The 27,672-nt window shown below is 37.6% G+C and overlaps 1 protein-coding gene across 14 annotated transcripts in view; it reads right to left on the reverse strand.

Moving 5' to 3' along the window:
- The window catches only part of DNM1L (dynamin 1 like), a 61,452-nt gene extending 34,088 nt beyond the window's left edge, over nt 1–27,364 (reverse strand). For 6 of the 14 annotated variants that reach the window (XM_057703651.1, XM_057703645.1, XM_057703644.1 and 3 more), the window contains exons 1-2: nt 27,155–27,350; nt 288–435 (exon numbers count right to left, since the gene is read on the reverse strand). In XM_057703651.1, the coding sequence (XP_057559634.1) occupies nt 288–435; nt 27,155–27,256 (250 nt within the window). In that variant the 5' untranslated portion in view covers nt 27,257–27,350. Of the gene's footprint in view, nt 1–287; nt 436–21,628; nt 21,699–24,340; nt 24,517–27,154 lie in introns of all 14 variants that reach the window. The other 8 variants (XM_057703649.1, XM_057703643.1, XM_057703642.1 and 5 more) reach the window with 6 other exon arrangements.
- Nucleotides 27,365–27,672: the final 308 nt, after the last annotated feature.

A 27,672-nucleotide genomic window follows, 5' to 3' on the forward strand; every position in this document is an offset into this window, starting at 1 on the left:
TTAAGAATAATTGTTGTTTACCAGGTACCTCACTAGATCCTCCACTAAATAGCATTAATGAGTTTACTAAACTGAATTACCAAAAAAGGTTCTCTTTCAAACAAGTTGACTAACAGTCCTCAAAAACAACAAAAATTACTTTATTTACATGAGAAAAGACGCATACTACTTTTCTTCACAAGGCTTCTGATTTTGCTACAGCCACTAATTTCTATCTAATACCTTTTTTAAATTGAAACAAAAATAAAGAATTTTTAAATAATTTTTATCCCAATTCTAAAATTTACCATTTTCTTCTCCTGTTGTTTTTCGTTTATCTTCGGGTGAAACATGGACTAGCTGCAGAATGAGAGGTCTCCGGGTGACAATACCAGTGCCTCTGGGAAGCAGGTCCCTCCCCACTAGGCTTTCTAGCACTGAGCTCTTTCCACTGCTCTGGAAACGGAATACACAAGAGCAAAATGAGATTTTAACAGATTTTTTTTTGGTAACTCAGCAAGACTATACTATATAATTACTTTAAAAAATTATTGCAAAGTCTTTTAAATGATTATATGATATATGATTTATTGCTTCAAAATAAAAAAAGTACAAAGAGAGAAAATATATACCCTAGTGCAAAATCAATTAGTTATGTGGAAAAAAATATCTATAATTATTTCATGGGATAAATAAAAATCTGTAGCTCTAAAAAAGAGAGAGAATATAAAAGTTCCACTTACCCATAATTTTCCTACCTTTTCTGATACTCTCCCAACCATATAATATTGGTGTATATTATTAGGTATTTTCAAAACCTATATAATATTGGTATACATAAAATTATGCCCATAATATGTAGATATTTTACTTTAAGTGGGGTAGTACTATGTGTATTTTCCTCTAACCCGCTTTTATTTTTAATATAACAATCAGGGATATCATTCCATACCAATGTATTAACTTCTGTGCTTAATAGTTACATAGTATTCTGTATGTAAAACCAAACCCCACTGATGGACATTTAAATGGTTCTTGCTACTATTAACAATGCTGCAGTGAACAGGCTTTGTACTTTGTACCCATAACCTTACTCACTTATCCTATTACCTCACTAGATCTACTTAGTTCATTAAATGACACTGCTGTGATTAAAGAGCATGCAGACTATTTATGCATTCACAGATACTGCTGGACTGCACACTACAAGGTGTGAGGCACCACCTTGTTCAGTTTGCTGCATCCCCATCAGCATTGTGCATTATCACTTTTTTGAATCTTCACTACTTTTTTTTTTGATAAGTAAACAGTGACAGTTTATTTAAACTTGAATTTCTTTATTACTCCACCAAGTATCGCTTTGTTTAAGGGCCTTCTGTATTTCCACTCCAGTGATTTGCTTGTTCAAATGCTGGTACATTATGTTTCTTATTAGTTTATAAAGATCTTTATCCATATAAATATTTATCTTTTATTGTTCTGAATATTTTCCCCCAACTTTTATGTTGAAAATTTCAAAGCCATAAGAGTTGCAAGAATATTAACAGTGAACACCCATATACCTTAACAAAGGTACCCTATACCTTAACCAATTTTAACATTTTGACACATTTGCTCTTCTTACACACATACATACTTCTCTTTTCTTTTGTTGTCCCTTTTGAAAGTTAGTTAATATGCCATGACATTTCATCCCTAAATATTGTGGCATATCTCTAAGAACAAGGGCATTCTCCTGTACAACCACACAATGATCACACTGAGGAAATTTAACACATAGACACAATGCTAATCAACAGCAGATAATCAAATAATATATAAACTTGTCTCTACTATATGCTTTTATATTATACATAAATGTTTACAAATTTGCTATTTTTTTCAACTTTGTAATTCATATGTTTTTTCTGTAACAGAGTATTTTTTCTGTACTTTATTTTCTCTTAGTCAAAACTAGTACATCTTCTAATGTCCTACTTTCTACAAAGGCAAAAACCCTAAACTCATCTACTGTATCAGGAAGGGTCTATAGGGAACAGATAGCCCATTCAAGATAGATTAATTTAAGGAGAGTTTATTTACAAGCAGACTATGTACAAAGTTTTGGATGAGGGGGTCACAAAGGATAGTGCAATAACCTAGGCTAATAATGACAGGGCAGCTCTTATCACCCACAAGCTCCGAAAGAAGGATGAGGCCTTTCAGAGAGAGCCAGCCTAAGGTACCTACACATAGGAATTGAGCCAGAGGATAAATACGCAGACTTAGTCTCCTCCTTTCCCCAAATCCTCCCAAGGCTCCCCATTTCCAAATCCAATCAGAAGCCAGAGGACGTAGGGCCCCATTCCTGTTGTCCAGAAACGTTCCCTATGATGGAGAACGGTATTGTTGACTGGGTAAGAAGGGTCAAATTTAAGACTGTGGCACATCTGCTTTTGCTAGGTTTTGGAGTCCAGGTTTACCCCTCTCCTAAGTAAAATGAGGTGCTGTCCACGATTTCTTTTCTGTACTCTGAAATACTTTAAACGGAAATTTCCTGTTCTTTATGTGTTTGGTTAAAAATCTATACACAAAAGTCAAGTAATTCTCCTGGATTTTCAAATTTATAAGCATAACTACTTATAATATTCTTAGAAATTGTTCACTTTTATTTCTAATATTTTATCTTTTTTCCCCATTTTTTAATTTATTTTTTTTAATTGGGATATAGTTGCTTTACAATGTTGTGCGAGCTCCTGCTGCACAGCAAAGTGAACCAGCCATATGTATATACATGTCCCCTCCTTTTTGGATTTCCTTCTCATTCGGGTCACCACAGAGCACTGAGTAGAGTTCTCTGTGCTATCCAGCAGGTCTTCATTAGTTATCTATTTTATACCTAGGGGTGTATACATGTCAGTCCCAGTCTCCCAATTCACCCCACCCATCCTTCCCCCACCTAGCGTCCACATGCTTGTTCTCTACATCTGTGTCTCTATTTCTGCTTTCCAAATACGTTCATCTGTACCATTTTTCTAGATTCTACATATATGTGTTAATATACAATATTTGTTTTTCTCTTTCTGGCTTACTTCACTCTGTATGACAGTCTCTATGTCCTCTAATATTTTATCTTTATGTTCTTTTTTCTGACCAGATTTCCCAATTAACTATTATATTGATTTTATTGGTCAAATCTGTATTTTATTGATTTCACTTTGTAATTATTTATTTTTAATACTGCTACTTTCTTCTTGCTGGATTTTCTTTCTGAGGAAGAGGGGTTATGGGCCCATCCACCCTACACACACAAAAACTCTCCCAATATGAGTCATCTCTATCTTCATTCTTCCATACTGAGAGTCTTGGTTAAAGGACAGTTTGTGGCAGAATTAAAAGAAAACAATCATTTGCTTTTTATTTCACATTACACACAGTCTCCAAATCATAATACCAATATCACCACCACCAATATGATTACTGAAAATAGTTTTTTTTAAATATTTTGCATATGATTCCTCTATTCTCCTTTCCACTTCTTTATAGACTATACCTCCTCCTTTTTTAAGCCCCACTAAGTCTTGGTTCCACAAGTATATGTGTAGTACTACCCATCAGTCCTTAATGTCTCTCTAGTCATTTTGTAACAGAGAAGAGCTAAATCGGACTCCATGTTCCATCTGTTTCTTGGACTTTAACCTTCGCTTTTTGTTACTTTTGTTATTATAATCATACAAAATGGCCTGCCTCAGGGAACCCTGCCCCTCTGCCTGAATGGTAAACTAAAGTGCTTCTGTTCAGCTCACAGGCTGGACAATCCACCCTGCCCACCTGTCAATGACTGCAAGAAATTAACATACCCCCTCACGGAGGCTGGTCATTCCAGGAGATGTTTTGCAAGACTGATGGCACTTTTACTTTACTTCCCTGCCTCCTCTCCCTCTCTATTCGACCTTTTTACTTTACTTCCTCACAGTCTCCCCGTCTCTGATTCTAGAAAAGAAACTGGCATCCAGACCCTGATAAGATGGTTTTTAGAAGAACACTAGCTATCTTCTCGGTGTGCAAGCTTCCTGCATAAAGTTGTATTCCTTGCCTCAACACCTCATCTCCAATTCACTGGCCTGTCATGCGGCGAGCAGAGCAGGCTTGGACTCGGTAGCAATTTGATTCTCTGAAGCTTGTCCTCTAGTAGATTCCTCAGGATGAGCCAGTGGGAACAATATTCTTCAGTTCTACCAAACTGATAATAGTTTGTTACTTTTATACTTGAAAATCAGTCTGGTTACATGTAAAACATTGGGCTCATGCTCTCTTGAGTATCTTAAATATGGAATTCCATAATAAACTATGTTTTTTCTCATAAATTCTCTCATAAGAGTATGTCTTCTTTCACAAATTTTTACTGTTGAAAAGAATAATAATCTGATTTTCTTTTCCTGATTTTGCTTACAGGTCTGAAGAATTTTTATTTTTCCTTTAAAGTTCAATCATTTTACTAGACTAGGTCTTTCTGTGTTAATGTTCTCAGGTATGTGCTGTGCTCTTTCAAAATAAAGTTCCAAGTCTATTTTTAACTCAGTTAAATTGTAATTTTTAGTATCTGTTCTGTTCCCTTGCCATCATTTTCTTCTTCTCTGGGGACTCCTATTATACATATGCTGGCGCTTCCTTGCCTGTTTACAATGTCAATTTCTGACAAATTCTTTTTACAGCTCCTTCTTATCCCTTCTTTGAAAAAATGTCTTTCTCCTTTTCAACATCTCTCCCTTTCAAAGGTATTACCTGTTATATGCTCTGGTGTGTTCCTTTTAATTTGTCATTTCTAAAATAAATTTTATTTTGATTCTAATATTTCACAAAGTTCTACTGATGAGGGAATTTTTAAGTTTATAACTTTATGCTAGCTCTGTTTCTGTAAAATCTGCTTGCTGTACCGCGATAAGAATAAGATGATCTAGTAATCAACTGTAACCTTAAGATGTTCTGATAAGTATGGAATGTCCTGCTCCTGCAAGTTTCTGTTTGGAAACCACCCCCCCACCCCCCCACCACATGTAACCCATACCAACTCCCGTGCTCTGTAACTGCCCGTAACCTATAGTAATTATGTAACCAATCAGTTTGTGCCAAACAACTAGCGCCTTGTTTAAACCAACCAATCAGTCTGTGCCAACTATAGCTATACGCCTTAACCTATATAAGGAAAAGATTCCCCTGAAACGGGCCCCAGAATTTTGGAGCGTAAGCTCATCTGGGTCTGTCAGCTCAATAAACCTGAGTTCTCCAACCCTCTGAGTGTGGTGCTTGGTTTCTCATGGGATAGGTTTTCTACAACACTACCACCTAGCTTTTTAAAAAAATTTTTCCTATGCAAACTTGTTTCCCCCTTTTTGAAATGCCTTATTCCAATTACAATGTCTTTTGTCTTGCCTTTTGTCTTAGTATCTAATGATTTTCATTTGATTTGTGGACAAGTTTCTGGTGTGCTTTCATTGTCTACAGGAATGCTATTATGAGTCTCATTTTTATTCAAATACTTTGTAAACATTCAACAATCATTTCATATTTTTGATATTTAAATGAAGTTCATTTTCCTAAAGTTTTAGAAGGCGTCTTGGCCTAGAATACCTATTCTAACTTCACTCTAAAACTCCCTCCTGTTGTTTCTGTACAGTGTTTGAAAATAAAATTCTTTGTTTTCTCAGATATCTTGATTCTGTTCCTCTCTACCACTTTTACCTGGACCTTCTCTTTCCTTTGTATTCTTCAGGGAATGTTCAATTGTATTGTCAGTTCCTTCTCACGTGCGGATTGGTCCTAAAAAGCAGCTTCAGTTGGTTTTAAAAGTTTTTTTTTTAAGTTTTAAGAAGGCCCTCCAGTTCCTTAAGGCTTTACAAAAGACTTCTTTCACTCATCCATTATCAGTGTGTGCAAAACCCCTCCCAGATTCTGCTGGTATTCTTAAACTGGCCCTCCAGGCTTTCCAGTGATTGCCTTCTGGCTGTTTTTCAGTTCTCACATCCCACATTTGAAGTTCCATTGTTTCCTTCTTCTTGCTGCACAGATAATAACACACAGGTTTTGGAGCTGTTAGTAGTCTATTCCCAAACTACTGGTATTTGAGGGTTTGTAGAGAGAAATGTGGTCAACTAATTTTCTTGTAAATGTTGTCAACTAATTTTCTTGTAAATGTTGTTCATGAGTTTTGGGTTTTCCTATTCTATTTGTTCTGTTTTTATGGGAAAGTCATACAGGGATTAGGAAACTACTCTACCACTGCTGTCATCCTCCCAGAATCCCAAATATACAAATTTAAGCCACGGAAATACTTAGACTCATGTTTAGTTTTATATAGGTTTTTTTATATTATTCGGTCATAAAAAGGAATAAGGTACTGATACATGCTATATAACATGGATGAATCACAGAAACATAATAATAAGTGAAAGAAGTCCGTCACAAAAGACCACATATTATTTGATCCTGTTTACATGAAATGTCCAGAACAAGCAAGAAAGCAGATTAAGTGGCTGCCTAACTCTGGGGGCAGAAGAGAGCAGTGAGTGTCTGCTAAAGGATACAAGCTTTCCTTTTGGGATGATACAATATGTAATTAGATTACGGTGATGGTTGCACAACTCTATGGACATGCTAAAAACCATTTAACTACACATTTCACAAATTCCCGAACAACTGTAAACAAATGTGAAAAAACATGACTTTATACGTTAGAGAACAATAATTTCATGACTGTGAGATAGAAAGTACAAACCAGAGAAGAAAAGATTGATAATTCAACTATAGTAAAATTAAAATTTATTTTACTCATACAAAATAAATGGGGGAAAATATTTGTGACTCATGTAATTGACAAAGAATTAGCAACCAAAATGTATAAGCGACTCCTACAAATCATTAAGAAAAAGATGAATAATATAATAGAAAATCATGTGCAGAGATACGAACAGAAACTCACAACAGGGCCACTAAGACCCAAGAAATAAGCTGCTCAAACTTATTAGTAACCAGGAGCTGCAATAAAAATGACAATAAAGTACCATAAATTTAAGATGTGACAATACGAAGTACAGCTATAAACAAACAAACTCCTCTCTGTACATGGGAATGTAAATGGCAACAGACATTCTGAGGAGCAAGTAAGAATATCAAGTAAAAATGAAAATAAATACATCTTACAGTCTAGTAATTCCACTACTTGACACTTTAGAGGAATTCTCAAAAGTGTACAATGAAGCACTTATAGGAATGCTTTCAACACTGTTGTCTACTAAAACTGCTGTATCAAACAAAGGCAAACATTCAAATGTTTCTCAACAAGAGAATAAATTTTGATATATTCCTATACTAGATTATAGCAATATAAGTGAGCAAACTAGGAATATGTATGCATATGTATGAGTAAACCTCACACGTATGATTGTGTAAAAAAACACTGCAGAGGAGTATACACTATTTGACATCACTTACTTCAGGTAAGCGTAAAACATGTAAAACAATATATACTGTTTAGCTTATCTACATATGTACTATATGTAAAACGAAGTGCATCGACATGATAAACACTAAATTCAGGAAATTGGTTATGTCTCTGTGGGAAGAAGGAAAATTCATCTGAGTAGTTAATATTTTCTTTCTTGAACTGGGCGGTAGATACAATGGTGTCATAGTATTATTCTTTGTACCTTTTTGATGTTTTCAATATTTCAAAATAATTTTTAATGCCTCAGTTATGGTACAGGAGTTCATATTCATGAGGTAATTAAAGAAGTTACATTTCCACCTCCCTCCCACATGCTAAGCAGACACTTGGTATAGCCACACACAGCTTGGATATAAGTTATAGAATAGTCCCCTTGTACACCCTGGCCTTCAAGTAATCTATACTAGCTTAAATGTCCAACTCTGCTAGAAGGTTCAAAGTACTATATCCAAGTTACAACAGAGATCTGGAAGCAATTCAGGTAATATTTCAATTTTACTTCACAATATCTTGGATGGGAAATGAAGTTATTAAAAAAATTTTTTTCTGTTCATTCTTGCTTAGTTATTTATGTTTCACTGCATTTAAATAATGGTTATAGTATGGATGGATATAGAATTTCATAATCACAATTAATTCCCCTAGGAACTCAATTTTAAACATTTCTCCATGTCATCTAACACTTACTGATGCAGACTGAAAGTCTGATACCAGTCTGATTCTCTTTCCCTTTTAGGAAATCTCTTTTTCCTCCTTCCTTCTATTTTGACACTTGGGGAATTCTGGGGTTTTGTAAAAGCTTGATTTCAGAAATTTACCCAGGGTATGTCAATCCATTCAATATCTGTGCCCAGCAATTGAAATCTGAAAATGTGGGGAACTTCGGCTTACTATCTGATTATTCTTTGTCCATCCATTCCAAGTGTTCTTTCTCAATCAACTAGCACAAGGATTTTGGCTCTTAGCTCTCATCATGAAGTCTTTTACCTCTAATAAATTTCAAAACATATGGTTTTGATTTGTCTTTTAATCGAGTTCCTCAAGTTGTTTTTCTATTTCATAAATTAGGTTTTCAACAATATCAGTGACTGCTGTTCCCCATCACCCCCACCCATTATGCCGTTTTATTCTTCCTTCTTAAATATGCCACAAAAAATACTTTTTAAGTTTCTCTCCTAAATTCTCATTTTGTTATTCTGATTATCTACCTTAGTCTCCTCCTTTATGGCTGATTTTCAGTTAGTTGGTCCTTTTTGATGCATCTATGTATAGGTTTGTTTAAGATGGGTTACTATGGACTGCATCTCTCCAAAATTCACATGTTGCAGTTCTAACCCCCTCAGAAAGTACACCTCAATATGTGACCATATTTGGAGACAATCTTCAAATAGGTGATTAAGTTAAAACAAGGTGATCAGGGCGGGCCCTAATCCAATCTGGCTGGTGTCCTTACAAAGAAAAGAAAATCTGGACAACAGAGAGACATTAGGGATGTGACACACAGAGGAAACAGCACCTGAGGACACAGAGAGAAGGCGGCCATCTGCAAGCCAAGGAGAGAGGCCTCAGAAGAAACCAGACCTGCTCACATCTTGATATTGGACTTCTAGCCTAGCTAGATACAGCCTGACCCATCTAAAGCAGGCATTTTTCAAATCCATTGGAAATGTGGGTCCAGTGTTATCAGATTTTCTCATTTGTTTTTAAAGAATAACCAGAAACCTGGGCCTTTCCATTAAATCCACCAATTTTTAAACATTAGCAACTATTTATTTTCTTTTTTTTTTTTTTTAACATATGGTATGTATCAGTTCCAGTGCAAGATGGCAATACAGGAAGATCCTGAACTCACCTCCTACCATGGACGCACAGAATTTACAGATACAAACAAAACAATTCCCTCTGAAAGAAACTAAAAAATTAGCTGAGCAACTCCTACATATCAGGGAAATGACAAAAATCCACATCAAAACAGGTTGGAGAGGCTGAGACACAATCTCACCATAAAACTCACCCCACACGTAGTGACCCACAATTGCAAGGGAACTCACAACACCAAGTTTCTCCATGAGGAGCAAAAGGTTTGAGCCCCACATCTGGCACCCCCAACTCCTAAGACCTACACCTGAAAGATAGGCCCCCAAAACATCAAACTTTGAAAGCCAAAAGGGTTTGCATTCACGAGAACAAGGCACAGTGAACTAAGAAAGAGTTCCTGGAGGGCTTGTACAGACTCACTGTGCCTAACCTGCAGCACACAGTGCAGAGGGAGCAGAAAGAAACACCCATCTCCCAGTCTTCCCCTGTAAAAGGTATATTTGCATATACCTGAAAAGCTGCTCCCTGAGCCTTCAGCTTCCAACCTCAACTAATGGGAGCCATTAAGAATAAGGTAGGAAGGCAGAACACTCCCAAACTCATTCTACGAGGCCACCATCACCCGGATACCAAAACCAGGCAAAGATGTCACACAAAAAAAGAAAATTACAGACCAATATCACTGATGAATATAGATGCAAAAATCCTCAACAAAATACTCGCTAACAGACTCCAACAGCACATTAAAAAAATCATACACCATGATCAAGTGGGGTTTATCCCTGGGATGCAAGGATTCTTCAATATACGCAAATCAATCAACGTGATACATCATATCAACAAATTGAAGGATAAAAACCATATGATCATCTCAACAGATGCAGAAAAAGGTTTTGACAAAGTTCAACATCCATTTATGATAAAAACTCTCCAGAAAATGGGCATAGAAGGAAATTACCTCAACATCATAAAAGCCATATATGAGAAACCAAAAGCCAACATTGTTCTCAATGGGGAAAAAATGAAAGCATTCCCTCTAAGAACAGGAACAAGACAAGGGTGTCCACTCTCACCATTATTATTCAACATAGTTTTGGAAGTTTTAGCCACAGCAATCACAGAAGAAAAAAAAATCAAAGGAATCCAAATTGGAAAAGAAGAAGTCAAATTGTCACGCTTTGCAGATGACATGATATTATATATAGAAAACCCTGAAGACTCTACCAGAAAACTGCTAGCACTAATTGATGAATTTAGTAAAGTAGCAGGATACAAAATTAATGCACAGAAATCTCTTGCATTCATATACACTAACAATGGAAGAGCAGAAAGAGAAATTAAGGAAACTCTCCCATTCACCATTGCAACCAAAAGAATAAAATACCTAGGAATAAATCTGCCTAAGGAGGCAAAAGATCTGTATGCAGAAAACTTTAAGACATTGATGCAAAAAATCAAAGATGACACAAACACATGGAGGGACATACCACGTTCCTGGAATGGAAGAATCAACGTAGTGAAAATGACTGTACTACCCAAAGCAATTTATAGATTCAATGCAATCCCGATCAAATTACCAATGGCATTTTTCACAGAACTAGAGCAAGAAATCTTATGATTTGTATGGAAATGCAAAAGACCCCGAATAGCCAAAGCAATCTTGAGAAGGAAAAATGGAGTTGGTGGAATCAGGCTTCCTGACTTCAAACTATACTACAAGGCCATAGTGATCAAGACAGTATGGTACTGGCACAAAAATAGAAAGGACGATCAATGGAATAGAATAGAGAACTCAGAAGTAAGCCCAAACACATATGGGCACCTTATCTTTGACAAAGGAGGCACGAATATACAATGGAAAAAAGACAGCCTCTTCAATAAGTGGTGCTGGGAAAATTGGACAGCTACATGTCAAAGAATGAAATTAGAACACTTCCTAACACCATACACAAAAATAAACTCCAAATGGATTAAAGACCTACATGTAAGGCCAGACACTATAAAACTCCTAGAGGAAAACATAGGCAGAACACTCTATGACATCCATCAAAGCAAGATCCTTTTGGACCCACCTCCTAGAATCATGGAAATAAAATCAAGAAGAAACAAATCGGACCTCATGAAACTTAAAAGCTTTTGCACAGCAAAAGAAACTATAAACAAGACAAGAAGGCAACCCTCAGAATGGGAAAAAATAGTTGCCTACGAAACAACGGACAAAGGATTAACCTCCAAAATATACAAGCAGCTCATGAAGCTTCATACCAAAAAGGCAAATAACCCAATCCACAAATGGGCGGAAGACCTAAATAGACATTTCTCCAAAGAAGACATACAGATGACCAACACACACATGAAAAGATGCTCAACATCACCCATCATCAGAGAAATGCAGGTCAAAGCCACAATGAGGTATCACCTCACACCAATCAGAATGGCCATCATCACAATATCTGGAAACAACAAATGTTGGAGAGGGTGTGGACAAAAGGGAACTCTCCTGCACTGTTGGTGGGACTGTAAGTTGGTACAGCCACTATGGAAAACAATTTGGAAGTTCCTTAAAAAACTACAAATAGAACTACCATATGATCCAGTAATCCCACTCCTTGGCATATACCCAAAGAAAACCATAATCCCAAAAGAAACTTGTACCATAATGTTTATTGCAGCACTATTTACAATAGCCAGGACATGGAAGCAACCTAAATGCCCATCAACAAATGAATGGATAAAGAAGATGTGGCATATATATACAATGGAATATTACTCAGCTATAAAAAGGGATGAGATGGAGCTATATGTAATGAGGTGGATAGACCTACAGTCTGTCATACAGAGTGAAGTAAGTCAGAAAGAGAAAGACAAATATTGTACGCTAACTCACATATACGGAATCTAAAAATGGTACTGATGAACTCAGTGACAAGAACAAGGACGCAGATGCAGAGAATGGACTGGAGAACTCGAGGTTTGGGAGGCGGCAGGGGGTGAAAGGGAAGCTGAGACGAGGCGAGAGAATAACACAGACATATATATACTACCAACTGTAAAATAGATAGCCCACGGGAAGTTGTTGTATAACAAAGGGAGTTCAACTCGACGATGGAAGATGCCTTAGAGAGGGGCTTCCTAGGTGGCGCAGTGGTTAAGAATCCGCCTGCCAATGCAGAGTTCATGGGTTCGATCCCAGCTCCAGGAAGATCCCACATGCCGCGGAGCAACTAAGCCCGTGTGCCAAAAAAAAAAAAAAAAAGATGCCTTAGAGGACTGGGACGGGGAGGGTGGGGGGGACTCGAGGGAGGGTGAGGGGGGAGTTGAGGGAGGGAGGGAATACGGGGATATGTGTATAAAAACAGATGATTGAACTTGGTGTACCCCCCCAAAAAAAATAATAAATTAATAAAATTTTAAAATTAAAAAAAAAAAAAGAATAAGGTAGGTTTTCTGGACAATCACAAACGCTTGAGAGACAACCAAGATCTAGGGCAGGGTTGAACAATAAGATTAATCTCCTGCACAAAACCATTCATTCAAGACTTGTAGAGGTGGCTGTTTATTCTAAAGCATACAAACCAACAGAGGGTCAAGGAAAATAAAGAAACAGAGGAATATGTTCCTAACAAAAGAACAAGATAAAACTTCAGGAAAAATCCTGAATGAAATAGAGATAAGTAATATATCTGGTAAAATTCAAATTAACAGTTATAAAAAATGCAAAAGAAGTTCAGAAAAATGGATGAGCAAAGAGAGACTTTCAAGAGAAAGATAGAAAATACAAGAAAGTACCAAACAGAGGTTCAACAGCAGACCACATAAAGCAGGGCACTGAAACTCAGTGAAACTCAGCAGTAAAAACACAGTTATAGGGGCTTACATGACAATATCAAGTGGACCAACACTCACATTATAGGAGGTTTAGAAGAAGAAAAAGAAAGAACCAGAATACTTACTTGAAGAAATAACAGCTGAAAACCTCCCTAACCTGGGGAAGATAACAGACATTCAGATCCAGGAAGTTCAGAGAGTTCCAAATAAGATGAACCCAAAGAGATCCAAACCATTTATAATTAAAATGTCAAAAGTTAAAGACAAGGAGAGAATTTTAAAAGCAGCAACAGAAGAACAACTTGTTATGTATAAGGAAAATCCTCCATAAAACCATCAGCAGATTTCTGAACAGAAACACTGCAGGCCAGAAGGGAGTGAGTGACATGACATGCTTAACATGCTGAAAGTCAAAAACTGCCACCAAAGAAATCTCTACCCAACAAAGCTGTCCTTCACTATGACAGGAGAGAGAAGAGTTTTCCAGACAAGCAAAAGCTGAAGGAGTTCATCACCACTAGAAATGTTAAAGGGATTCCTTTAAGCTGAAATGAAAGGGAGCTAATTAGTAACAGACAAACATTAAAGTGTAAATTTCACTGGTAAAGGTGAATATGTAGTAAAATTCAGAATAATCTAATGTAAAGATAGTAGGTTAATGACATAAATCTAGTATGAAGAGTAAAAGACAAAAGTAGTAAAAATAATTGTAATTGCAATAACTTGTTAATAAATACACAAGATTAAAAAGATATAAGCTATAACATCAAAAACATAAAACATACAAGATAGAGGAGTAAAAATGTAGAGTTCTAGAATGTGCTACACTGATGTTATCAACTTAAAATAGACTGTTATAAATAAAAGCTGTTTTAAGTAAGCTTCATGGTAATCACAAACCAAAAACCTATAGTAGAAATGTAGGAGACAAAGAAAAGGAATCTAAACATACTACTAAAGAAAATCATCAAATCATAAAGAAAGAGAATAAGAGAAGAAAAAAACAAAGGAATTATAAAATAGCCAGAAAACAATTAACAAAGTGGCAATAAGTATTTACATACCTATCAAAAATTACTTTAAAGGTAAATGGGCTAAATTCTCCAAATAAAAAAGATATAGAGAGTGCCTGAAAGGATTAAAAAAAAAAAAGACCCATCTATACACAGCATACAAGAGACTCACTTCATATGTAAGAAGTAAAGTGAAAGGATGGAAAAAGATTTCCTCTTCAAATGAAAACCAAAGAAAGCTTGGGTGCCCATACTTACATCAGACAAAATAGACTTTAAAACAAAAACCACATTACGAGAAAAAAAGGAATTATATAATGATAAAGGGGTCAATCAAACAAGAGAATATAACACTTGTAAATATCTGTGCATGTGATATAGGAGCACAAAATATATAAAGCAAATATTCACAGGAGTATAAGGAGAAATACACAGCAATACAGTAAGAGTAGGAGACTTTAACACCCCACTTTCACAGCTCATGCAGATATAAAACCAATCAACACAGGCCTTAAATGACATGTTAGACCAGATGGACTATACATATACAGAACATTCCATCCAAAAGCAACAGAATACACATTCTTCTCAAGCACACATAGAACGTTCTTTAGCATACATCATATGTTAGGCCACAGGACAAGTCTTAATAAATTTAAGAAGACTGAAATTGTATAAAGCATCTTTTCCAACCATCATGGTATGAAACTAGAAATCAATGGCAAGAAGAAAACTGGGGGATATATGTATAAATACAGCTGATTCACTATGGTGTACCTCAAAAACTGGCACAACAGTGTAAAGCAATTATATTCCAATAAAGAGCTTTAAAATAAAACAAATAAAAAGAAGAAGAAAAATGGAAAATTCACAAACTGTGGAGACTAAACAATATGCTACTAAATAACCAATGGACGAAAGAAGTCAAAAGAGAAATCAAAAAAATATCTTGAGACAAATGAAAATAGAAATATCATATACCAGAACTTATGGAATGCAGCAAAAGCAGTTTTTAGAACGAAGTTCACAGCAATATGTGTCTATATTTAGAAACAAGAAAGATCTCAAATAACCTAACTTTACATCTCAAGGAACTATTGAAATACAAGCAAAGCAAGCCCAAACTTAGTAGTAAAGATATATCAAAGATCAGATCTGATACTATTGAAATAGAGACTAAAAAAAAAGAAAAGATTGATGAAACTAAGAGCTTGTTCTTTAAAATAATAAACAAAATGGACATACATTTAGTTAGACTCACTAAGGATAAAAGCAAGAGGACTCACATAAATAAAATGAGAAATGAAAGACAGGTCACAACATACTACAGAAATACAAAAGATCATGAGAAACTGGTATGAAAAATTATATATCAGGGACCTCCTAGGTGGCGCAGTGGTTAAGAATCCACCTGTCAATGCAGGGGACATGGGTTTGCTCCCTGCTCCAGGAAGATCCCACATGCTGCAGAGCAGCAAAGCCCATGAGCAACAACTGTTGAGCCCACATGCTGCAACTACTGAAGCCCACGTGTCTAGAGCCCATGCTCTGCAACAAGAGAAGCCACGGCAATGAGAAGCCTGTGCACCACAATGAAGAGTAGCCCTCGCTCGCCGCAACCAGAGAAAGCCCGTGTGCAGCAACGAAGACCCAACCCAGCCAATCAATCAATCAAATAAATAAATAAACTTATATTAAAAAAAAAAGAATCCACCTGTCAATGCAAGGGACACAGGTTTGACTCCTGCTCCAGGAAGATCCCACGTGCCACGGAGCAACTAAGCCTGTGTGCCACAACTACTGAGCCTGCACTCTAGAGCCCATGAACCACAACTACTGAGCCCATGTGCCACAAATACTGAAGCCTGTGTGCCTAGAGCCCATGCTCCACAACAAGAGAAGCCACCACAATGAGGAGCCCACATACCACAATGAAGAATAGCCCCCTCTCACCACAACTAGAGAAAGCCCATGTGCAGCAATGAAGATCCAAAGCAGCCAATAAATAATTAAATAAATAAATTTATTAAAAAGAAAAAAAAGAAAAATTATACACCAAAAAGTTGGACAAAACAAATTCCTATCATACAACCTACCAAGACCGATTCGTGAAGAAAAAGAAAATCTAAACATACCAATTACTAGTAAGGAGATTGAATCAGTAATTAAAACCACCCAACACAAGTCTAGGAACAGAGAGCTTCACTGGTGAATTCAAACACTCAAAGAAGAATTTACACTACTCCTTCCCAAACTCTTCAAAAAAAAGAAGAGGAGGGAACAATGCCAACTCATCTTACAAGGGCAGCATTACCCTGATACCTAAACCAGAACAGGACACCACAAGAAAAAAAAATTACAGGCCAATATCCCTCATGAACATAGATGCAAAAATCCTCAACAAAATTACAGTGAACTGAATACAATACATTAAAAGGCTCATACACCATGATCAACTGGGATTTACTCCAGGGATGCAAAGGATGGTTCAACATCTGCAAATGAATGTTATACACCACAGTAACAAAATGAAAAATAAAAATCAGATGATTATCTCAATAGATACAGGAACTGCATCTGACAAAATTCAACACCCATTCATGATAAAAAAAAAACCTCTCAACAAAGTGAGTAAAAGAGGGAACCTACATCAACATAATAAAGGCCATATATGACAAACCCACAGCAAACATCATTCTCAATGGTGGAAAACTGGAAGCATTCCCTCTAAGATCAGGAACAAGACAAGGATGTCCACTCTCACCGCTACTATTCAACATAGTTTCGGAAGTCCTTGCCACAGCAATCAGAGAAGAAAAAGAAATTAAAGGAGTCCAAATTGGAAAAGAAGAAGTAAAACTGTCACTTTTCGCAGATGACATGATACTATACACAGAAAATCCTAAGATGCCACCAGAAAACTACTTGAGTTCATCAATGAATTTGGTAAAGTTGCAGGATACAAAATTAACACACAGAAATCTCTTGCATCTCTGTACACTCACAATGAAAGAGCAGAAAGAGAAATTAAGGAAACAATCCCATTCACCATTGCAACAAAAAGAATAAAATACCTAGGAATAAACCTAACCAAGGAGATAAAAGACCTGTACTCAGAAACTATAAGACACTAATGAAAGAAATCAAAGACAACACAAACACATGGAGGGACATACCATGTTCATGGAATGGAAGAATCAACATTGTGAAAATGACTATACTACCAAAAGCAATTTACAGATTCAATGCAATCCCGATCAAATTACCAATGGCATTTTTCACAGAACTAAAGCAAGAAATCTTACAATTTGTATGGAAACACAAAAGACCCCGAATAGCCAAAGCAATCTTGAGAAGGAAAGACGGAGTTGGTGGAATCTGGCTTCCTGACTTCAGGCTAAACTACAAGGCTACAGTGATCAAGACAGTATGGTACTGGCACAAAAACAGAAATACAGATCCATGGAATAGGATAGAAAGCCCAGAGATAAACTATGGTCAACTAATCTATGACAAAGGAGGCAAGGATATACAATGGAGAAAAGGCAGCCTCTTCAATAAATGGTGCTGGGAAACCTGGACAGCTACATGTAAAAGAATGAAATTAGAACACTTCCTAACACCATACACAAAAATAAGCTCAAAATGGATTAAAGACTTAAATGTAAGGCCAGACACTATAAAACTCCTAGAGAAAAACATAGGAAGAACACTCTTCGACATAAATCCCAGCGAGATCTTTTTTGATCCAGCCCCTTGAGTAATGGAAATAAAAACAAAAGTAAATAAGTGGGACCTAATGAAACTTCAAAGCTTCTGCACAGCAAAGGAAACTATAAGCAAGACGAAAAGACAACCCTCAGAATGAGAGAAAATATTTGCAAACGAATCAACAGACAAAGGATTAATCTCCAAAATATATAAACAGTTCATTGAGCTCAATATCAAAAAAAAACAAACAACCCAATCAAGAAATGGGCAGAAGACCTAAACAGGCATTTCTCCAAAGAAGACATACAGATGGCCAAGAGGCACATGAAAAGCTGCTCAACATCACTACTTATTAGAGAAATGCAAACCAAAACTACAATGAGGCATCACCTCACATCAGTGACAATGGGCATCATCAGAAAATCTGCAAACAGTAAATGCTCAAGAGGGTGTGGAGAAAAGGGAATGCTCTTGCACTGTTGGTGGGAATTTAAATTGATACAGCCACTATGGAAAACAGTATGGAGGTTCCCTGAAAAACTAAAAATAGAGTTACCATATGATCCAGCAATCCCACTGCTGGGCATATACCCTGAGAACACCATCATTCAAAAAGACATATGCACCCCAATGTTCACTGCAGCACTATTTACAAGAGGCAGGTCATGGAAGCAACCTAAATGTCCATCAACAGATGAATGGATAAAGAAGATGTAGTACATATATACAATGGAATATTACTCAGCTGTAAAAAGCAATGAAACTGGGACATTTGTAGAGACATGGATGGACCTAGAGACTGTCATACAGAGTGAAGTGAGTCAGAAAGAGAAAAAACAAATATCATATATTAACACATATATGTGGACTATAGAAAAATGGTACAAATCAACCAGTTTGCAAGGCAGAACTAGAGACACAGATGTAGAGAACAAACATATGGACACCAAGTGGGGAAAGCGGGGAGGGTTGGGGGGGAATGAATTGGGAGATTGGGATACCAAATTGTACACTCTAAATATATGCAGTTTATTGTCTGTTAAAAAAAAAAAAAAAAAAAGGTTGTGTTTCTATACCATGATAACAAACTATCAAAAAGGGAAATTAAAAAAATTATACCATTTACAACTGTATCAAAAGAATAAAATACCTAAGGATAAATTTAACCAAGAAGGTTAACCAAGACCTGTACACTGAAAACTACAGAACACTACAATTTCAAAAATATATGGAAAGATATTGTGTTCATGGATTGAAAGAATCAAAATTGTTAAAATGTCCATACTACCCAAAGCAATCTAAAAATTCAATACAATCCCTATCAAAATTACAATGGAGTTCCAAAGTGGCAAAAGTCACAGCTGGCTTGCTCTGAAAATAGGGCTCTGAAACGTCATCTGCTTTTTTCATCTCTACATCCTCCCAAAATTGATTCAATATTCTGTATATTTAGGGGCTAAAAATCTCTGTGTATGGTCTCAGTGTCATCTTTTAGTTTCTTCCAAATTGCACTGTGTTGAGATTTATAGTGTTCTGAATTTATATTCTGGGATGGAGCCTTAACGTTTTTGTCATATTTTTAGCTCTTTCTGATAACTAAAATCAATTGGGAACAGGGAGCTGTATTCTTTTGGCTGCAATTAAAATGAGATTATTGTAAATATTTAGTCCTGATTCAGTTTTTGTTTGTTTGCTTAATATTTAAGTATTATTTATTTTGTCTGCTCCAGGTCTTAGTTGCAGCATGGGGGCCCTTAGTAGGGGCATGCATGGGATCTAGTTCCCCAACCAGGTATCAAACCCAGGCCCCCTGCATTGAGAGCAGAGGGTCTTACCCACTGGACCACCAGGGAAGTCCCATGATTCAGTTTTTAACTTCTAAGTTTTTACTTTTCATTGTATAAAGCAGACCTCTCAATTATGTATTTTGATATTAATATAACAGATAAAGACATACATTTCTTAATTTTTTAACTTTTTATTTTGAAGTAGTTTTAGATTTATTGAAGATTTGCTTAATATTTGTCTTATTTATTTTGAATAGAATATTTCAGAATATCCTTAGAAATATTAACTTTACGGTATTTTAAATAAACCTGTTTTTACTGCATAGCTCAAACACTCCACCTACTGGCAAAATCTAAAATTTAAACCACTTCAATTATCCAGGATCCAAACTTGCTAAAATACTAAAGACTTAACAGTCCTTAGGGAGAAATTTTTTCTTGGTTATAAAATACAGGCCCAGTGCTCTCTGGAACAGAAATGAAGAGTGAGGTTCAGATACCTGAAAAGCAAAAGTAATATCCATAAAAATCCCCACTTTTTCCATAAAAGCAGGAAAACATGGGGAATGACATGAATTTACATATTAAAGAACTCAATGAACTCCACTACACAGAATAAACACAAAGAGATCCACATGGATCTCTATCAAACTATTGAAAGACAAAGACAAACACTGAAAGCAGCAAGAGAGAAGCACAGAATCAATTCAAATACAAGAGATCTCAACAAGACTAAAATAACAATAGATTTCTCACCAGAAATCTTGGAAGCCAGAGGCTTATTTAAAGATCTGAAAGGAAAAAGATAAATAAAAATAAAAAACTATCATCCAAGAATTCTAGATCTGATTTAATATTTAGATGGCAATACTCCCCAAAGCAATGTACAGATTCAACACAATCCCTATCAAAATCCCAACAACCTCTTTGCAGAAATGGAAATAACTTTTTGCAGAAATTGGAAATACCTGCTATGGAATGAATGGCAAGGGTCTCCTAATGGCAAAAACAATCTTGAAAAAAAAAAGAACAAAGTTGGTAGGCTCATACTCTCTGGTTTCAAAAGACACTACAAAGCTACAGTAATCAAAACTGTGTGTGGGGACTTCCCTGGTGGCGCAGTGGTTAAGAATCCACCTACCAATGCAAGGGACACACGTTTGATCCCTGGTCCAGAAAGATCCCACATGCCGTGGAGCAACTAAGCCTGTGCACCACAACTACTGAGCCTGCGCTCTAGAGCTCGAAAGCCACGACTACTGAGCCCGTGTGCTGCAACTACTGAAGCCCGCGAGCCTAGAGCTAGTGCTTCACCACAAGAGAAGCCACTGCAATGAGTAGCCCCTACTCTCCACAACTAGAGAAAGCCTGCGTGCAGCAACAAAGAATCAATGCAGCCAAAACTTAAATAAATAAATAAATTTATAAAAATAAAAATAAAAACTGTGTGTAGAACCAGCATAAGAACAGACCTATAGACTAATGGAAAATAACTGAGAGTCCAGAAATAAACCCATATACCTATGGTCAGTTGATTTTCAACAACAGTGCCAAGACCACTCAATGGGGGAAAGAACAGTTTCCAACAAACAGCACTGGATCAACTGGACAGGCACATAGAAAAGAAGGTGAACCCCTACCTCATACCAAAGACAAAAATTTCCTCAAAACGGATCAAAACCCTAAATATAAGAGCTGAAACTAGAAGAAAACACAAAATAATAATAATAAATTTTCATGACCTTGGATGTGACAATGTATTAGACAAGATACCAAAATCAGAAGCAACAAAAGAAAAAAAAAAAACAGATAAACTGGACTTCATCAAAATTTAAAACTTTTGTGCATCAAAGGACACAATCATGAAAGTAAAAAGACAACCTACAGAATGGGAGAGAATACGTGCAAATCATATACTGATCATGGTCTGGTATCCAAAATATATAAAGAACTCTTACAACTCAACAATAAAAAGACAGACCCCAACAAGCTCCTAAAAAGATACTCACATCGTTAGTCATCAGGGAAATGCAAATCAAAACCACAATGAGATACCACTTCACACCCTCATCAGGAGAGCTATAATAAAAAACACAATAACAAGTTTTGACAAGGATATAAAGAACTGGAACCCTAGTATGTTGCTGGTGGGAATATAAAATGGTCCAGTCACCATGAAAAACAGTCTCGTGGTTCCTCAAAAAGTTAAACATAGAATTGCCATATGACCCAGCATTTCACTTGTAGTTATACACCCAAAAGACCCGAAAACAGGTATTCAAATACTTGTACACAAATATTTACAGCAGCACTACTCACAACAACCCAAATACAGAAACAATCCAAATATCCATCAACAGAGAAACGATAAAACATGGTATGTACATATGCACAACAGAAAATTCGTCAGCAATTAAAAGAAAGTACTAATGCATGCCACAGTACGAAAGAACCATGTTATACTAAGTGAAAGAAGCCAAACATAAATGGCCACATATTGTATGATTCTGTCTCTATAAAATACTCAGAACAGGTAAATCTATAAAGAAGCAAAGAAGATTAGTGGTTGCCAGGGACTAGGGGGAAGGAGAATTACAAAATGACTGCTTAATGGATACAGAGTTTTCTCTGGGGTGATGAAAATGTTTTGGACCTAGACAGAGGTGGTGGTTGCACAACATTATGAGTGTGCTAAATGCCATGGAATTGTACACTTTAAAATGGCTAATTTTTATGTTATATAAATTTCACCTCAGTGCTTTAAAAAAATATATAAGCAGCACATGATTTACACACAAAAACTAGGAAAACAAAAGGAAAGGGGAAAACCTAAGTTTACTTAAGAGTACTCACAAGAAAACACCGAAGGAATGAAACTAAGATCAATATTTGGCACCAAATTACCAAACTTAATAAAGCCATCACCTCTGCAAACACAAGACAAATGTAGGAATACCAGGCAGGAGAAAGCAAGATTTCAGAAGGAGCTAAGAAAATGTAGATAACAGTGCTGCAGAATGCAGGAGGGGCTGTGAGTGTGTGCTTTTTTTAAAATAAACAATTCCAGAATGATTTAGCACTTTCTAAAAAAGACAATAACAAGAGTTGGTGAGGGTGCTGAGAAACTGAAACCCTCATATACCTGACAGAGGTTTGTAAAATGGTGCAGCCACTGTGGAAAACAGTGTGGCAGTTCCTTAAAAAGTTAAACAAGAGTTACCAAATGAACCAGCAATTCTACTCCTAGGTACAGATGATCCCTGAACAGCACAGGTGGTTAGAGGCACTGACCCCAGTGTAGTCAAAAATCTGCATATAACTATACAGTTGGCCCTCTGTAGCCACAGTTCCACATCCACGGATTCAGCTAACCACAGATCGTGTAGTACTGCAGTATTTACTGAAAAAAATCTGCATATAAGTGGACCCATGCAGTCAAACCTATGTTGCTCAAGTGTCAACTATACATATCCAAGAGCACTGAAAACATGTTCACACAAAAACCTGTAAACAAATGCTCATGGCAGCATCATTCAATATAGCCAAAAAGTGGAAATAACCCAAATGTCCATTGACTAATAAATGGATAAACAAACTGTGGCATACCTATACAAGGGAATATTATTCAGCCATAAAAAGTAACAACATGGATGAACCTAAAAAACATTACACTGAGCAGGACTTCCCTGGTGGTGCAGTGGTTAAGAATCCACCTGCCAATGCAGGGGACATGGGTCTGAGCCCTGGTCCAGGAAGATCCCACATGTCGCGGAGCAACTAAGCCCCTGCTCGCCACAATGAGAGAAAAGCCCGCATGCAGCAATGATGACCCGAAGCAGCCAATAAACAAATAAACAAAATTAAAAAAAAAAAATTACAGTGAGCAAAAGAAGCCAGGCACAAAAGGCCACATATTATATGATTCCATTTATATGAAATGTCCAGAATAGGCAAGTTAATAGAGACAGAAATTAGTGGTTGCCAAGGGTGGGGCCAAGACAGGGAGTGACTGCTAATGGATATGGAGTTTCCTTCTGGGGTAATGAAAATGTTCTGGAATTTGATAGTAGTGATGGTTGCATAACCTTGTGAATATATTAAAAACCACTGAATTGAACACTTTATAATGCTGGGGTTTATGTTATATGAATTATATTTTAATTTTTTAAATGTTAAATTTAAACAGTTGGTTCACAGATTGGTCATTTAAAATCCCAAGATCCAAATAAATGAATGAGAAATTCTTAGGAAAACACTTCTAACTTTTTTACCTAAAGCCCATCTCTAATAGGATATATTGAATTTATTAGTATCCAATAAGAATAGCAAGTGACTGATTTTAAGTCACGTTAGATTATCCGTGTTTCTCAAAGTAAACACACTTTATTAGGTACTTTATGTAGAAGTAGAAATGTCAAGTTGTGAGGGTGTGTGTGAAGATGAGTGTGAGTGTGTGTGTGGCTGTGGTTGCTCTTGGGGCCTCTTACTCTAAGGCTCATAATAAGTGATTCTATTCTCTTTCCAAAAAATAAATAAATAAAATAATATCCAAGATTCCTTTTCCTTCTGTATTTGTCTAAATTATTGAAAGTAGAGTGCTGAAATAACCAAAATAAAAGACAAAGTGAAAAAGCACAATGCTAGCAGCACTGAGTCAGAGTCTCAGGTTAATGTCATCTGTATCGGGATTCCTCTACTAGGTTGTGGTTTGGATTACATACCTGGAGTGCTCCCCCTTCCAACTCTCAACTTAAGAAAGTGTGATTAAATTTCCCAAGTTGAGTCACAAATGTCACTGAATTCGTATCTCCTTCTCCACCTGCAAAGTACACCAAGGTCTAAAAGTATCAACCTTCTCTCTCCCTGTTTTCCGTTCTTCCCACACAGAGGATCTCAGCTAGAGAAAAAGGAAAGCAATTTATTTACCTAAATCATAAAAACTGTGAATGATCGACAGCTGTAAACATCTCTCTTCAACTTCTCCAACTCTCTGGGCCCCAGAATTGTATTATTTGGGCAGTTTAAGAAATTAAAGTTTAAAACATTTAGGGGTCAGCAAAGGTTGCCTGGAAGCTGATACTTTGGAGCAAGAATGCCACCAAAATCAACATACTACTTGAACAGCAGTATGCTCTTATACTAGGCTTCCCTGCCTTTTGCAGTTTCATGCATTGTAAAATCAAAGACTCACTAATATACTTTTCAAATTAGGATCTATGAACCATCTGCATCAGAATCAGTTATGGTGTCTGGATCACCCCAGACTTATAAAATCAAAATCTCTGGGGATGGGGTCCAGGAAACTTATTTTCAAAGTAATTCTTTTATACACTCAAGTTTGAGAATCCCTGTTATAAAAAGTTCCCAGAATTTTAAAGTACAGATAAAATGTAACATAGAGACATGATCACTGCCACTGAGAAGTTTACCAGTTGAACTATGTACAGAACATTTACTACACCTTAAACTCATTCACTGTACACTACTCCATTAAATACGAATGTGAGATGCTGTATATATACATGCTACACAACATTAAACGGCCTACATGACAAAGTAGTGGTGTACTTGTATTCAAATCAAGATGAGGTTTTTTTCCAACATATTGAGGAAAACATGGGGAATATTGCTTCTATTCTTGTTTATTTCTTCTGTACCTGAATAAAGCACTGAATTTCAACTAATAAGGACATGAATGGAGATGCCCCTCATTAAATCCAGTCTAAAAACAGAATATTTCCCTTTTGAGTAATTCCAAACATCAACATGCAAATGTGGCACAGAACTATCACTACCAGGATGGTTTTTGCTGGCATAAGTTAATGGCTTTCACAATGGTGAGATCTTTACTTTTCTACCCTGTCCCTTCCCCAATTTTGTAAACAGGTTTTACTCACTGAAATAAACTCTATTTCATGTAAGAAAAATCCTTCTTGATTTTAAGCTATTCATGCTGACACACTATAGCTTATGGTTCTTTTACTGCTTCATGAAGGTTAAAAAGCATTGAACTCTCTTAAAAGTACATGGAAAGTTTCTGGTTTACAGCTAGGAAACACTTCCAAATTACTACCAGAGAAGACTTAATTTGTATCATCTCCTCTAACTTTACTTACAAAAATGTATCGGTTTTGATGGTAAAAGCCCCACTGTTTTAAAAATACTATCTAGCTACTCAAAGTATTTATGGAGTATCTACTACTTGTCCCAGACTGTTTCAAGAACTAGGAAGAGGTACACAGCCGTAAACAAAATATACTCAAAAAATACATTTCTCATAATTTATTATGTTGATGGTCCAGAGTCTCTAGCCATTACAAATATTAAGAGGTAGAAGTACCATAATATGTGCAGGCAGGATTGAGCAGAATCTATACCAATCCTATGGCCAATCAAGAAAATGCGTTTCTGAAGTAGTTTCTATTGCTTTAACTATTTTAAAGCCCCTCTCACCCATCCTAGACAAGAAGTCTACGGTTTCCAAGGCTTCCAGTGTCTGGACATACTCTTATTATATTTTGAACATTAAGTTCCCTCTCAAAATAGTTATACCCTACACTTTAATTTTGTAGCAAGATGTAGCGATGAACCTCATATGAAGTGAGGAAACCGTCCCCTTTCCAATAAAAAACATCATTAAAAAATGAAAGCACTTAAAATCAATATACTAAGTAATCTTAAAATGCGTTTCTCTGAACTCTAATTAAAAAAAAGGCCTACGGTTGATTACTCTTCAACGAAGAAAAGCAGCAGGCAGAGAAAATGAAATTTATACTTCTCTGTCACTTCTAGAAATAACCATTTATTCTTCAACATTTCTGCATATAAAAATGTGTTATCTATAGGAGATGCTAAAATGAAAAGACCAGAGAACCTTGATGCCCAATTTACACGGAAGACAAAAACTACAGCCTACGCAGAGAAACTGGATATCGCTTCCTAACACCCACAAACTCCAAGTACAAGTTGGTCTGGGGGGAGGGGGGTGTTTGTTTGTTTGTTTTTCTGTGTTCTAACTGCTTCGGTGTTCTCGAAACCTGGATTACACGGCAGGAAAACACGCTGGTGCACAGTAGCGGCCTTCTCGGCCCCGACCCCGCAGTTCCAAAACTGACTCCGCAGCCTCTGAGCGAGGCAGGGAGAGAAATAAAACACCCCGCCACCCGGAACCCAGCCAAGACGGGGCTCCCCGGCCCCGCGCCCCGTACGGCCCCGCGCGTCCCCCAGGTGCCCTTGGAAGCAAGGCCCGCGGGCGAAGCCGCGCCGGGTCCCCGCGGACTCGGGTTCCGCGCGCCTGCCCGTCCCTCCCCCGCCCCACCACGGGACCCGCCGGACCGCCGCGCCGGCTCCGCCCCTCGCCTCCCGGCCAGGCCCCGGACACCCGGCTGCGGGGCTGCGCAGCCCCCGGCTCCCAGGCGCCGCAGCGCCCTCCTCCCACAGGCCGCGACGGCCGTCCAGGGGCTAGCGCAGCCGCAGCCCCGTCCAGGCCCGCGCCCCGGGCTCTGGCCTGAGCGGAAGCTGCCCTCGTCTCTCACCTGAGTTCCCACCACCACGATCTGAGGCAGCTGGATGATGTCGGCGCCCACCGTGTTGAAGACGTCCTGGAGCTTGTTGATAACGGGGATTAGCGCCTCCATACCTCATAAAACACTGGACAGCCGCCCCGCCTGCCGCGGCAATGAATGGGGCCGGGGCCCAGAGTCCGCCTCCTTCCTCCTCTCCTCCGCCCTCTCCTCCGGAGCCGGCACCCATTGGACCCCGCCCGCCCGCTACCTGCCCCTTCCCGACAGGCCATGCGCCAAGAGGGCGGAGCGGGGGTATAAAGGCTGCCGGGAGTTGTAGTTCTGGCGCAGAATGCCGCCGGGGCCTACAGCTTCCAGAAGGCTGCGCGGCGCGGGCGGATCGCCAAGGAGGAGAGAAGGTGCTTGGAAGGAAAATGTTCCCTTGGCTGCTGTCAAAAGATTAGGGAGCGAGGCCCAGAGAGTCGGAAGGAAGAGATACATTTATACTTATCCTCGAGGCAAGTGTAGCGGAGTCTCTTGATATCCGGGAT

This window comes from Hippopotamus amphibius, chromosome 12, assembly GCF_030028045.1.
Source record: "Hippopotamus amphibius kiboko isolate mHipAmp2 chromosome 12, mHipAmp2.hap2, whole genome shotgun sequence".
In the NCBI taxonomy this organism is placed as follows: domain Eukaryota; kingdom Metazoa; phylum Chordata; class Mammalia; order Artiodactyla; family Hippopotamidae; genus Hippopotamus; species Hippopotamus amphibius.